This window comes from Leptopilina heterotoma, unplaced genomic scaffold (assembly GCF_015476425.1).
Source record: "Leptopilina heterotoma isolate Lh14 unplaced genomic scaffold, ASM1547642v1 Lhet_99, whole genome shotgun sequence".
NCBI lineage: Eukaryota > Metazoa > Arthropoda > Insecta > Hymenoptera > Figitidae > Leptopilina > Leptopilina heterotoma.
In genome coordinates, this window is record NW_025111206.1 from 1,597,198 (window position 1) to 1,611,684 (window position 14,487).

General features: G+C 22.6%; 1 protein-coding gene across 3 annotated transcripts; it reads left to right on the forward strand.

Moving 5' to 3' along the window:
* Positions 1-6,520: 6,520 nt before the first annotated feature.
* Positions 6,521-10,627, forward strand: LOC122512437 (vesicle-associated membrane protein 7). Of its 3 annotated transcripts, none has more exons than XM_043628254.1 (6): positions 6,521-6,743; positions 7,403-7,614; positions 7,768-7,905; positions 9,663-9,821; positions 10,037-10,129; positions 10,286-10,627. In XM_043628254.1, exons 2-6 carry the CDS (start codon positions 7,411-7,413, stop codon positions 10,370-10,372), a joined length of 681 nt encoding a protein of 226 aa, XP_043484189.1. In that variant the 5' UTR covers positions 6,521-6,743; positions 7,403-7,410; the 3' UTR covers positions 10,373-10,627. The 3 variants fall into 3 exon arrangements, with proteins under 3 accessions (XP_043484189.1, XP_043484190.1, XP_043484191.1); XM_043628255.1 differs by having other exon boundaries at positions 7,406-7,614; XM_043628256.1 differs by lacking the exon at positions 6,521-6,743 and adding an exon at positions 7,245-7,330.
* Positions 10,628-14,487: the final 3,860 nt, after the last annotated feature.

A 14,487-nucleotide genomic window follows, 5' to 3' on the forward strand; every position in this document is an offset into this window, starting at 1 on the left:
GACTGGCAACTTTCCTTTGGGGAAAGAATAAAATGCGAACACATGCGCAAAACGCGAATGGTTCTCTCTTCAATATACATATATACATACAGTCTTAAATAATCGACCGTATATACCAAAACCGTATAGGCATCATCGTCAAATAAAACATATATATATATATATATATATATGTGTAAAGTTGGTTTGAAAATTTTTTTTCTTTCATGGGAGAGTATAAAGGGAACGAGAATTTATTCTCATTTCATTAGTTTAACAATGATTCTCATTTATATGTTTGGAATCAACAAACATTTAAATATATTAAAAGAAAGACGTGAAATTTTTACTTTCTCTTGTTCCCGAAATATATTAAATTAGGTGAAGATTGTAATTCGAAAAAATAAATTCTTTCAATCATAAATTTCACAATCGGCGATCAAAAATGATATATTATAACTTTATAAGTTTTTATGGATTGAAAATATTTCATCAGAGTTTTATACTATAGGCTGAACGAGTTTTTTTCATCAATTGAAGAATTCAATTGATGACTTCATTTAATTGACTATTTTTGATAGACGTTCTTTAAATTGAAGAAATTCTATATACAATGGAACAGTTTTTAATTGTCAATATACTTTTACACAAATACTATTTACATTTACATTATTATTAATAAGAAAACAATAACAGGGATTAATTAAATTTTTTACTACAACTCTATTTAAAAAATCTAAAAATCTAAATTTCTAAAATTCTAAAATTCTAAAATTCTAAAATTCCATAAATTTTACTATACATGGAATAAATTGCAGTAAAAAGTTAGTTAAATTTACTTTGGAATGGGTAAAATTTCCTATAAAACTAAAAAAAAATGAAATATTAAAAATTGTTATTTCCAGAATAACTTTTACTATTTTTAAAGACAATTTTTTAGAAAAATTATTAGGAAAATTTACTTCAGAGATAGTAAAATTTACTCAAAATATATAAATTTTTAGTTAATACCTAATTATACTATGTTGAAGGGAAAATTTAATAATTTTTATACAAATTTTTTACTACAACTATTTAAAAATCTAAATTTCTAAAATTCCATAAATTTTACTACAACTGAAGTAAATTGCAGTAGAAAAAAATTAGTAAAATTTACTTCGGAATTCGTAAAATTTCTTTAAAAAATAATAAGATTTATTATTAAAAATTGTCATTTCCAGAATAACTTTTACCATTTTTAAAGACAGTTTTTTATAAATATTAGAAAAATTTACTTCAGAAATAGTAAAATTAACTCCCAAAATAAGAATTTTTAAGTAATACCTAATTGTACTATGTTGGAGAGAAATTTAAATAATTTTTATACAAAAATTAAGATTGAAAATAGTAAATTTTGGTTTTAAAAATCGTTATTTGTACTTTGAATTTAGTAAAATTTATTCTGAAAATAGTAGAATTTGATAGAAATTCCATACAGTTTGGTTTTTAGTTCTCAAATAATAAAAGTTACTATATATTTGTCAGCATGTATGACAAAATTTACAAGTTTAAAAACTCTGAGAAATAATATAAAAAAAAACATTTTTCAGTTTCAAAAAACAAAAATTTTTCCAAAGTTAGCAAAAAATAAAAATTCTGATCTTCAAGTCTGACTAAAAATTTTCTAACTCAAAAATTACAATTTTTAAAAGTTTTTTTTTAAATAAAAGGAAAAGGGGTGAAATTTTTTGATTTTAGGTGTTTTAGGGGATTTTATTAATTTAAGGGAATAAGTGAGGGGAAAAAAGGGGACCAACTGTGATCCCTATAAATAAATTATAATTACAACTAGAAAATATTCCATTAATAATAATTACATTTTTGTAATTTATGAAAATTTTCAAATTGCAATGAAATATTTTCATTATATAAACCTAATAATAATAATAATAATAATAATTTATAATATTATTATTATAATTATTATTAACTTTATTATTATTGTTTATTTTTATTAGGTATTATTTTTTTATTTTTACAATATTATAATATAATATTATATACCTACGAAATTAATATTATTTATAATAATATAAAACATTTTTTATACATAGAAAAATTTGTTTGTATTTGTTTAGAAAGAAAGTAGATATTTTCCAAATTTTAATCATTATTTTCAAATGAATTATAAACAAATGTTGTTAAAATGAAATATTTTAAAATTACTTGTATTCAAAATATATCTCCATTATATTGAAAATAAATTAAATTTATTGTTATTTAAAATATATTGAATATATTTTTATTTAAAAAATACATTGAAAAATATTTTTATTCGAAATATATTAAATATATTTTTATTTATTAAATACTATTTAAAATATTAACAATGAAAACAATTGAAATTACTTATAAATAAACAAGAGAAAGTTAATAAACCTCGCCTATAAAAGCACTCCTTCCAGTGCATTAATATTATGTTCGCCGGATAAAATTTGGAGGAATTAGGTAACAAATAGAATATTGTTCTCCTAATAAAATGAGTAACGGGAAATAAGGGAACAACAATACCATTCAAATGGTTATGATCGCCTGATATAATTCAAAAATTAATTCAAAATATATATATACACTAAAAGATAAATTTTACATTCATAAAAATATGTATCTCAAAAAATAAACAATAATATTAGCATTGGGATATAAAACTCAGGTAAATAAAGAGCATAAATTTTCTTTAAACAGCGGAAAGATAAAAAAAAATAATTATCACAATCCTTACGTACAGTTATGCAGAGAAATTAAAAGAAAAATCTTGTTAGACCTTTTTTATGAATTTACAAACAGATAAATTGTGCGTTTATACGTAAATAGAAAAATTATTTATAACACTTTTATTTCGCTACTGTAAAAATAATTTATGATCTCTATTTGCATTAATTGGAAAATTATTCTATTATTAAATTAAAAATACAACTATTTATATATTCATAAAAATAAGATATTCATAATTTATTTTCATAATTTATTGTTGCTTTTTTTAATTTTCAAATAAGCAAAATTTGGAAAAAAAGAACAAAATTTCAAAAAAAACATAATATTGCTCACGACATTTGGAAATAAAATGCCAAAGCAAACAAATACAAAATATTTGCCAAAATTGACAAAAAAAATTATAAATCAGAAGTTAAAATGCAAAACAACATAGTGACAAAAAATGAGAAAGAAAATATCATGCAATATATTTTTAAACTGGAAATCCAGTTTAATGTGATACATAATATAAACATACCAAAAATGCCAAAAAAAATCCCGATTTCCCTACCTACGATTTTTGGAAACGAAAATTTTTTAATTAATTCATTCGAAAAAAATCTAGCCCTACCTAACTTTGTTAACTATTTACTTGAAACCTATTTTTTACCAACTCAAACACTCCACGGTTCTCTCACATTCCGCCCAGATGCAAATTGACCTACACTAGGGATAAAGGGGCACGTTAGGCTCCCATACGTCCCGGGACGCATCCGTCATCTGAACTCAAAATAATAAAAGCTGTAAAAAGAACAAATTGCACATTAATGAATTTATATCCAAAAAAATTATTTTCACTTGAATTAACAAAATTAATTTTTAAAAAATTTTGAATTAAATAAAAAATCTAAAAATTTACTTTCAATATTGTGAATTAAAATAATTAAATATTAAATATACAAAATCTAAATGTTTACTTTTAACTCTATGAATTAAATACAAAAAATGTCATCAAAAGAAAATTTTACTTTTCAGTTTTGTGAACCAAATATAAAAAATCTGAATGAAAGAAAATTTTACATTTAACTTTGTCAACCAAATAAAAAATCTAATATGGAACAATAAGAATTTATATTGTCATTAATTGTTAAAAATTAAATTTTAATTGCGTTTTTGTAAAAAAAAAATAAAGAAAACTACAAGAAAAATTACAAGACAGCAAAAAATTTGAAAAACATTGTGCTGAAAAAATGACAAACACATAATAGGTATAGACAATGGAAAACCATTAACAAAAAATTATTAATTTACGTATTAATGAAAAATACTGTAAAATAATAAATTTTATCAGTGGCGTCACTATGTTGTTTGAGTTCCTTCCCTGTTTTTAAAATTTCCGTACTAAATAAATAGACTATATTTTCTTTTTATTTTATAAATTATATGAAATTTATTTTATAAGAATAATTTTTATTTTATAAAAGTAATTTTTATTTTAAAAAAGTAAATTTTTTTTATAAAAGCAAATTGTCTTCTGCAAAATAAAATTTTATTTTAGAAAACGTTAATTGTATTCTGTGAAATTTAATTTAATTTTATGAAAGTAAATTTTATTTTAAAAAAGTAAATTGTATTCTATAAAAGTAAATTTTATTTTACTAAAGCAAATTGTATTCTAAGAAAGTAAATTTTATTTCATAAGGCAAAATGTATTCCATGAAATTTAATTTAATTTTATGAAAGTAAAATTTATTTTACATAAGTGAATTGTATTCTACAAAAGTAAATTTTATTTCAGAAAAGCAAATTGTATTCTATAATAGCAAATTTTATTCTATGAAAGAAAATTTTATTCTATGAAAGAAAATTTTATTCTATAAAAGTAAATTTTATTCTCTGAAAGAAAATTTTATTCTATAAAAGTAGGGTAGAGTGGGGTAAAAAAGCCACATTTTTACTTTTGATGCTGTAAAATCTGTATTTAAAATTTTTTTCTCAAATTTCCAATTGTTATTGAAAGTTTAGTTATTAAGCTTGAAAATTCTTGACGGAAATATTTTTTATCTCATGAAAGGACTAAGTTATAAGAGTTTTACGAAAGCACTGCAAGTGGCTTTTTTGCACCACCTGGTGGGGTGAAAAAGCCACCCTACGATTTTAGCAAAACACGTTATCAATTTAGGTATTTTTATATTTTTCCTTTATTTATATGACAAATAGTCTTATTTGAAAAATATTTTAATAATTATGAAAGAGTTTTTAGCAAGCAAAATTGAAAATTATATTAAGTTTACCTGTTTTCCATTTGCACTGCCAATTTTTCGTACCTTTTTTAGAAGTTCTCTTTAAGTTTTACCACAGATAACATATTTCGTTGCAACCGTTTATTCATTGTTTATTTTTTAAATGCACTTTGAACTACTTTTTCGTCGTGTTTAATTTATTTTATTAAATAAACACGAGAAATTTTGTAAAATAAGAAGGTTAGTTTAAATAGAAAACAAGTGAATTTCACAAAATATTCAATGGATTTTTTGCCCTGGCTTTTTTACACCCAAGACCAGTTATTAAAAAAAGCAAAAATAAATTGTTAATTCAGTTCAATTTCTAAAAATTAACATTGTATACGTTTTCGGTATACTTTTCTCCTTATGTACAAACATTTACTTTTACTATTCGTTCACTTAATCAGATTGTAATATGTTTGAAAAGTTCACCAAAATGTTTTCAAAAAAGCAACAAAAATTTAAAATTACAATAAAAACAATATTAATCTAGGTACAACATTCAAATTAGATTCAAAAGTTGCGTATTACCTAATAGTATTTATATTCTAAACAGCTGATAAATCGGCTTAATAGTTTTTAAATAAAACTCAAATGGCTTTTTTACACCATGGCTTTTTTACCCCACTCTACCCTAAATTTTATTTTACCAAAATAAACCTAATTTTATAAGAATAATTCAAGACAATTTTGATATAAAAATAAACAAAAGAAATTATAGTTAATGATTATTTTTTTATTTAGAAATCTAATTTATTGTAACTGACTTCAAATAAAAAAAAAATTGATTCAGTTATACCGTTGCAAACAGGGAAGGAGTTTTCTTTTTTTAAAAAAAACGGCTTTCAACCGACTCACCGAACGGTGATTCCCTCGTTGGTCGATGGATGCCATGCCATCGCACTTCCTCTAGAAGAATTGTCCAAAGATCCTGGTCCTCCTCTTCTGTATTGAACCACTTCTGAAGATCCTTGTTCGTTTGAAATAAATCCTTTGTCAAATTTTCTCTTCAAGAAGAATTTTTCCTTTCCTGGTACAATTTATCTGCCTGAAATCAAAAATAAAATATTATTTCTGGGCACTCTAAAACCCCTAAATAATTATAGTTTTCAACGCTAAGAATCGACGCTAACTTCAGGGACCAAAACAAATGCATTAAATGAAAAATTAATGCAGTTAATTCATGGAAACTTTCATAAATATTGACGACATTATTACTGAGCTTTGTAATATTAAATAAATAAAATAAAAATTTCTACAAAGTTTCTAATATCGAGAAAGAAATGTTGTCAAAATTCCTACAAGTTTCGCTGCTGTATAGTAAAAATCACCCTATTTTGAAAAAAAGAACCATTTCTCCAGCAGATATTAAACAAACTCATTTATAAACAAAAATTAAAGTTCCCAAAAGTATTAATTCCCCTCATGCAACAAAAAACAACAAATATCAGAATTTGAAATTCTTCCGCGTAATTTTCACCTCGACTCGCGCGCCTCTAACAGAATTTATCCCAACTAACCGATGACACTTGTACAGTTCTTTGTTTTGGAGTAAAAAAAAGTGGGTGTTACGAAAAATTTCTAGCAATTAGAACTGGAAATATAACAAATTAATTATTAAAACAAAAAACTAAGGAATCTCTAATCTAATGTGAATCGAGTACATGTGACAAAAGGACAAAATTTGTCCAATACTGAAGTAAAACAACAAGTGCGTTATTTGTTTAATTTCTCATTAAATACAAGGTTAGTCTCTCTCTCAATCATTACAATAATTATTTCTAACAATGACAACAATATTATGGCGCAATTTATCACTAACAATTACTCTAATGAGTAAAATCTTGATTCTGCTTTTATTTTTCGAATACAAATCCTCTACCATATTACCATCAAGCTATCAAATGAGGTTAGAATTCTTATCAACTTGTTTATTCAATAATAAAAATCCCTCGCTCTTATTTCATCTTTTTATAAATATCTTTTTCATATAATAATCTCTTTTCTTACCTTTTGTTTATCCTCTCAACAATTTCTTAGTCGATGAATCATTTTTGCGTTATGCATTTATGACGTTTTTGGAGTCTGATGATTGACACTTGACATTTAATATCTGAAAAGAAATAAACATAGTTCAAATTAGCATCGATAAGAAATAGAAATAGAAATTATTTTTCAATTTTACAATTATTTTGTTTAATAATTCTCCTTTCATTAATTTTCAAATACGGATCTGTCTCAGTTATTAGGAATAATTCTTTGGGATTTAAATCATTGAAACAATTTTGTATCAAATTCTGCAAAGTTCTCCAAAGTTCTTCAAAATTCTCCAAGTTCGTTCTTCGTTTAAAGTAAAATAATTTATTCTTTACAAATAATTCACAATTCTTTTTCTTAACTTTCAGCAGACAAAATGCCGATTTTATACAGTGTTGTCGCTCGTGGACCGACAGTTTTGGCAAAATATGCTTCCTGTGCAGGGAATTTTGAAGAGGTCACTGAACAAATTTTGGCGAAAATTCCACCAACCGATGACAAATTAACTTACTCTCAAGGACCATATTTATTTCACTATATTTGTGAAAATAGAATTATTTACATGTGCATCACTGACGATGTAAGTTGAGAAACACAGCGGAAAGAGAAAGCTAAATTTTAATCACTATACTGAACAAAGTATTTTATTTTTTATGCAAGTATTTCTAGCAAAATATGTCGCTGGTATTTTGAAAAAAGAAAAAATTAAAAATTTCTGTCCACTTTTTTTTAGGATTTTCAAAGATCTAGGGCATTTCTTTTTCTCAACGAAATTAAGAGAAGGTTTCAGGCTGTTTATGGAGAAGGTGCCCTAACTGCATTAGCATATGCAATGAACACTGAATATGGACGTGTTTTGGCTAACGAAATGGTAAATTTTTCAACTCTACAGTATACGATATTTAAAAAAATTGTTATTAATTTTAGCTCTTAAAACTTAAAAGTATTTTTAGTATTTAAAAGGATATTAATTTTTTCTTTTAATATTTACGACAAAAAATATTTCTTCTTGCTATATTCACAACAAAAATGATTTTTTCTAGTAATATTCACAACAAAATTTATTTTTCCTTACAAAAAAATTATTGTCTCTTGTAATAATTGCAACAAAAATTATTTTTCTTGTAAACTTTAAAAGAAAATTGTATTTTCTTCTTGCTGTATTCACAACAAAAATGATTTTTTCTAGTAATATTTTCACTTAAAAAATATTTGTTTAAAATTATTTTTCTTGCAACACAAATTATTTTTACTTGCAATATTCGCAACAAAGATTTATTCCTCAAATATTTGCAACAAAAATTATTTTTCTTGTAATAATTATTATTTTTGGTTACAATATTCGCAACAAAAATTAGTTTTCTTGTAACAAAGATTATTTTTTCCTGCAATAATCGTAAGAAAAATTATTTTTCTTAGAAACATTACAAGAAAATTGTTTTTTTCTTCCTGCAATATTCGTAATAAACATTTTTTTTCTTGTAACAAAGATTATTTTCTCTTGTAATAATCGCAGCAAAGGTTATTTTTTTGCAATAATCACAACAACAATTATTTTTATTGTAAACTTTAAAAGAAAATAGTATTTTTTCTTAAAATATTCACAAAAAATTATTCTTCTTACAACATTTATTATTTTTTGTTGCAATATTCACAACAAAATTTATTTTTCTTTACAAAAAAATTATTGTCTCTTGTAATAATTGCAACAAAAATTATTTTTCTTAGAAACTCTAAAAGAACATTGTATTTTTACATTCTCATTTCTTGTAATATTCACAACAAAAAATATTTTTTCTTGTAAAATTTACAAATAATTATTTCCCTTGCAACAATTATTTTTTTCTCTCAATATTCACAACAAAAATTATATTTCTTGAAGTATTTTACAACAAAAATTATTTTTCTTGCAATAATCGCTACAAAAATTACTTTTCTTTAAATTTTATTTTTTTCTAATATTCACAAAAAAATTGTTTTTCTGGCAATAATTATTATTTTTGCTTGCAATATTTGCAAAAAAAATTTTTTCCTGAAATATTTATAACAAAAATTATTTTTCTTGCAACACAAATTATTTTTACTTGCAATATTCGCAACAAAGATTTGTTCCTCAAATATTTGCAACAAAAATTATTTTTCTTGCAATAATTATTTTTGGTTGCAATATTCGCAACAATAATTTTTTCCTGAAATATTTACAAAACAAAAATTATTTTTGCTTGCAATGTTTGGAACAAAAATTATTTTTCTTGCAACAAAGTTTACTTTTTCTATACAAATCGTACCACATAATTATGTTTCTTGCAATTTTTCCAATAAAAATTATATTTTTCTTGAATTTATACCAAAAATTATTTTTTCTCTGCAATTTTTACAACAAAAATAATGTTTCTTTTAATATTTATAGCAAAAATGATCTTCCTTGCAATATTTGCACCAAAAATTATTTTTCTCTTAAAATTCAAATGAAAATTGAATTTTCTTGTTATAATTAGAGAAAAAATCAATTTTTCCCAATTTAGAAATGCTCTGTAAATATTTTCAAAAAATTTTTTCTTTTGTAGGAAACAATTAGCAAATAATCAATCAAAAATTGAACATAAATTTGTATTATCAACATTTCAGAAGCATTACAGCGAATCTAAGGATATTGACACACTATCGAGGGTTCACGGAGAATTAGATGAACTCAAAGACATTATGGTTAAGAACATTGATAATTTAGCAATGCGAGGAGAAAGATTGGAGTTACTTGTAAACAAAACAGAAAATTTGTCCGCAAATGTAAGTTTTCATTTTAATTCCCTAGGGAGAATTATGATTTTGTAATTAATTATAATTATGAAATTAATTACAATTCTGTAATTAATTATAATTCTGTAATTAATTAAATTCTATAATTAATTACTATTCTGTAATGTACAAAAAATAGACTGAATTCATCTAATTAAATTCTTTTTCACATAATAATTTTTAATAAAATAAAAAAAAATTTCCAGTCCGTGACATTCAGAAAGACAAGCAGAAATCTAGCACGCTCTCTATTTTGGAAAAACGTTAAAGTTTACGTCATTATTGCTGCCGTTATCATCGTGAGTAAAAAAACTAAAAATTCCTCCTAACTCAGTATTAGAGTTTTATAGAAAACAGTTTTAATTATATTAATATTAAATTATATCAAAATAATTATTAATTATTATTTATTAATTAGAAATTCTTAATTATTAACAATAAATTATTAATTACAGGGAATTATTTATATCATAACATCGATAGCTTGCGGAGGTCTATTGTGGTCAGATTGTGTCAGTCATGGCAACAATACCAAAAATTGAATCAAAAGTATCAATTTTCATCAGCATTGAACGACTTTCACTGCTACAAACAGACACTGATATTTATTTATAAAAAAAAAACACCAGTGTAAAAAAAAATTGACTATCAGGTGCAACCTATTATGAAATCTAGATATAATTTTTAGTATGAATAATGTTTCGTGGGTTAAAATTAAATCTGTACATAAATTAAATCATTCGCTAAATAATTTTTTATACAAGAATAAAAGAATATGATGATGATGATGAAAAAAAGAAGTTAAATTAATTTTTAGAAAAAAAGTGATAAGTCTGAAAGGTGCACGTTATCAAATGACAGATTTTTATTTCTTATATTCTATTTTATTATCTTAATATATAAATGAAACGTGCGATTGTGATGACCAAGCGAAGTATAGAAATTAATTTTTATTATTAACATATATAGGGTACTTTATTATAAAAAAATAGTATATTACAATGTATATTTACTCGGAAATAAAAAAAACAATTGTATTATAATTTTTAAGACAAATTCTTTTAGATAAATGAAAATAAAATCAACATTCTTGAAGAGAAATTTTATTGTCCCTTTTTTATTTTTGTAATTTAATTAACAGGATGAAGAAGAGAGAAGAAAGAAAAGAACATTTAATTCATTTTCTAGCCTTCCTTCTGAATGAGTGGTTGAAATTTATTGTCTTGAGTAATTGTCTCTTAAAAGAATTCAGAGGAAAGAAAAAAGAAAGGGAAAGTGAATTTCTTTACACACAGAAATGCACTGGTCTTTGTATTTCGGAATTTTAGATTTAGGCGCATGCCTCGATGCACCCCCGCCATTATCAGTAACGTCACGCTTTCAAAATCTCCCGGGTGCTTTTTTTGTTTTTAAATTTTTTAAATTTTTGGGTCAAATAAAATTTATCATTTTACTTCCGTTAAAAAGAAAAAAATTAATTTCTAAACCGAAAATACTGGGTATGAAAAAATTATCGTATTAATATTTTTATTTTTATAATAGTAATAATAATAATAATAATAATAATAATAATAATAATAATAATAATAATAATAATAATTTATTATTATTATTAATTATTATTATTATTATTATTATTATTATTATTATTATTAATTATTATTATTATTATTACATTTTTATCTTTTTTTCCATTTTCGCTATTTTAGTTTAACGAAGAAAAAAACGGATTACAAGCAAAAGTCACATTTTATTGTGAATTTATCATTGAAAAAAAAATGCATGACACATTAGATAATTTACTGCAATTGATTTATTGTTATACACCTGGTATCAAGTTTTTCTCACAAATAATAAAAATAATTCTAATTATAACTCTAGAGCTGATATCTTGTATCAATTTTGATATAAGATATTTTCGCGATATTTGATTCGGATTCTTTTTTTCTAAATTAATGAGATATTTCCGGGACGTAGAAATCAATGGATTTTTTTCTCCCGAAACTATAGATTTGTAATTAATTATAAATATAATAATAATGAATAATAAAAATAATAATAAAAAGAAAAAAAAATTTGTAATTGATATTTTTTACACAAACAAAAGTAAAAGAGGTACATGAAAAAGCAAAATATTCAAATTATTATTTATCTTTTGTAAAGCATTTCAAGTATTTTGATTGAAAGCGTATTATAGAGCGGAGAATTAATGAAAGGAAATTTGATATTACAAATCAATTTTTACTTGGAGCAAAAGATAATGAATTTACAAAATGATAACAATCTATTCATTATAATTGTCAACGTAATTATGCTAATAATAATAATAATAATAATAATAATAATAATAATAATAATAATAATAATAATAATAATAATAATTCTTATTTTTATCCAATAATTTTAATTTTAATTCCAATAATTTTTATTAATATCAAATAAATTGAATTTGTTTCAAATTATTTATTATCAAATAATTTAAATTTGTGTCAAATAATTTTGAAAATATCAAACAACTATTAAATAATATTTATATTTGAAATCAATGTTTTTTTATTTAAAATTAAATCAAATAAATTGTTATTTTCAGTATTCAGTAGTTTTTACAATGATTTTTATTTTGTATCAAAGATTTTTAATTTTCATTTGCAACAAATAATTTTTTCTTGTCTCAAAGAATTTTTATTTGTATCAATTAGTTCTGGTTTAAATCAAGTAAATTATAATTTTTATCTGAATTACAATAATTTTCATTTTTATTTGCACTTAATAATTTTTATTTGTATTCTGTAAGTTTAATTTGTATCAAATAATTTCTATTTGCACCTGATAATTTTTTTTCATATCAAATAATATTTATATTTAGGTACACTTAATTATTTTTTGTATCAAAGAATTTTTTTTGCAATTAATCATTTTTTTAGTATAAAATGATTTTCATTTTCACGTAATAAATTTTTTTGCATCCAATAATTTTCATTTGCAGTAAATAACTTTCTTTTTGTATCGTATAATTTTTTTCCATTAAATAATTTTTATTTGTATTGTATAATTTTTTTTCAATTAGTAATTTTTTTGTATCAACTAATTTTTTTTTTCAATGAATAATTTTTTTTTTAATTAGATGATTGAATCGTGAATTGCGAAAAGGTCTTAACTGTGAAAACAGTAAGAGTCACTTTCATTATCAATTGTTACGTGAAAATGAGTTTTACGCTTTTTCAAGTTTAGTTCTTTTCGAAATTAATGATTTAATTCTAATTTGCATGAAATAATTATTATTTGAATCGAATAATTTTCATTGAAATCATATAATTTTTATTTTTATTGAGTAATTTTTATTATTGTATTAAATAGTTGAAATTTGTATCAAATATTATTTGTTTTTTATCAAAAAATTTTAATTTGCAACAAATAATTCTTATTTATATCCAGTAATTCTTATTTGTATCAAATAGATTTTGTACTTTTTGTATTTGTATTCTTATTTTGTATTTTTGGTATCAAATATTTTCTCTTGTAATAGTTACAAAAATTATTTTTCTTGTAAACTTTAAAATAAAATTGTATTTTTTCTTGTAATATTTAAAAAAATTTATTTTTCTTACAAGATTTATAATTTTTTCTTGCAACATTCGCAAAAAAAATTAGTTTTCTAGTAACAAAGATTATTTTTTTCCTGCAATAATCGCCAGAAAAATTATTTTTCTTATAAACATTAAAAAAAAATAATTATTTTCTGGTAATATTCGCACAAAAATTTATTTTTCTTACAACAAAGATGATTTCTTCTTGTAATAATTGCAACGAAAATTATTTTTCTTGGAAACTGTAAAAGAAAATTGTATTTTTTCTTGTAATATTCAGAACAAAAAATATTTTTTCTTGTAAAATTTATAAACAATTATTTTTCTTGCAACAATTATTTTTTCTCTCAATATTCACAACAAAAATTATATTTCTTGAAGTATTTACAACAAAAATTATTTTCCCTGCAATAATCGCTACAAAAATTACTTTTCTTCAAATTTAACTTTTTCTTCTAATATTCACAAAATATTATTTTTCTTGCAATAATTATAATTTTTACTTGCATTATTCGCAACAAAAATATTTCCCTGAAATATTTGTAACAAAAATTATTTTTCTTGCAACAAATATTTCTTTTTCTATAATCGTACCTTAAATTAAAAAATGTTTTACTTCAATTCTCTAATTTTTCATTTATTTACGAATTAATTCCAAAGTTAATTATTTTTTTTAATCATTTACGAATTGATTCTAAAGTCATAGTTATTTATTTGCGAATTAATTCTAAAGTCAATTATTCATTAATCTATTTAGAAAATTAGTTCTAAAGTCAATTATTTATCTATTCATTTACAAATACAGCATCACGCAATAAAAATGAAAAAATTCACAAACAAATGATTGAATTTCGAAAATTTCCCCATGAATTAAATTGAGGTAATTAAAATGATGAGGAATTAGGTTTATCAAGGTGTAAACACCTTATCGATTGATAGTAATCAGAATAGGGTTTTCAGGAAATCGGAAAGACGCCCTAAACGAACCCGTCCCTGGGATTGCAATCACCGCGTGAATGGGGTGAGCGCTGACGTCGCGACGCCCGGGCCATTTCTTGCCTTCAGCATGT

Excerpts from the sequence above, each read along its gene's own strand:
- LOC122512437 (XM_043628254.1), top strand. The coding sequence starts at position 7,411 with ATGCCGATTTTATACAGTGTTGTCGCTCGTGGACCGACAGTTTTGGCA. Across the intron at positions 7,615-7,767 it reads ACATGTGCATCACTGACGAT|GATTTTCAAAGATCTAGGGC; the intron begins GTAAGTTGAGAA and ends ACTTTTTTTTAG. Across the intron at positions 7,906-9,662 it reads GTGTTTTGGCTAACGAAATG|AAGCATTACAGCGAATCTAA; the intron begins GTAAATTTTTCA and ends TCAACATTTCAG.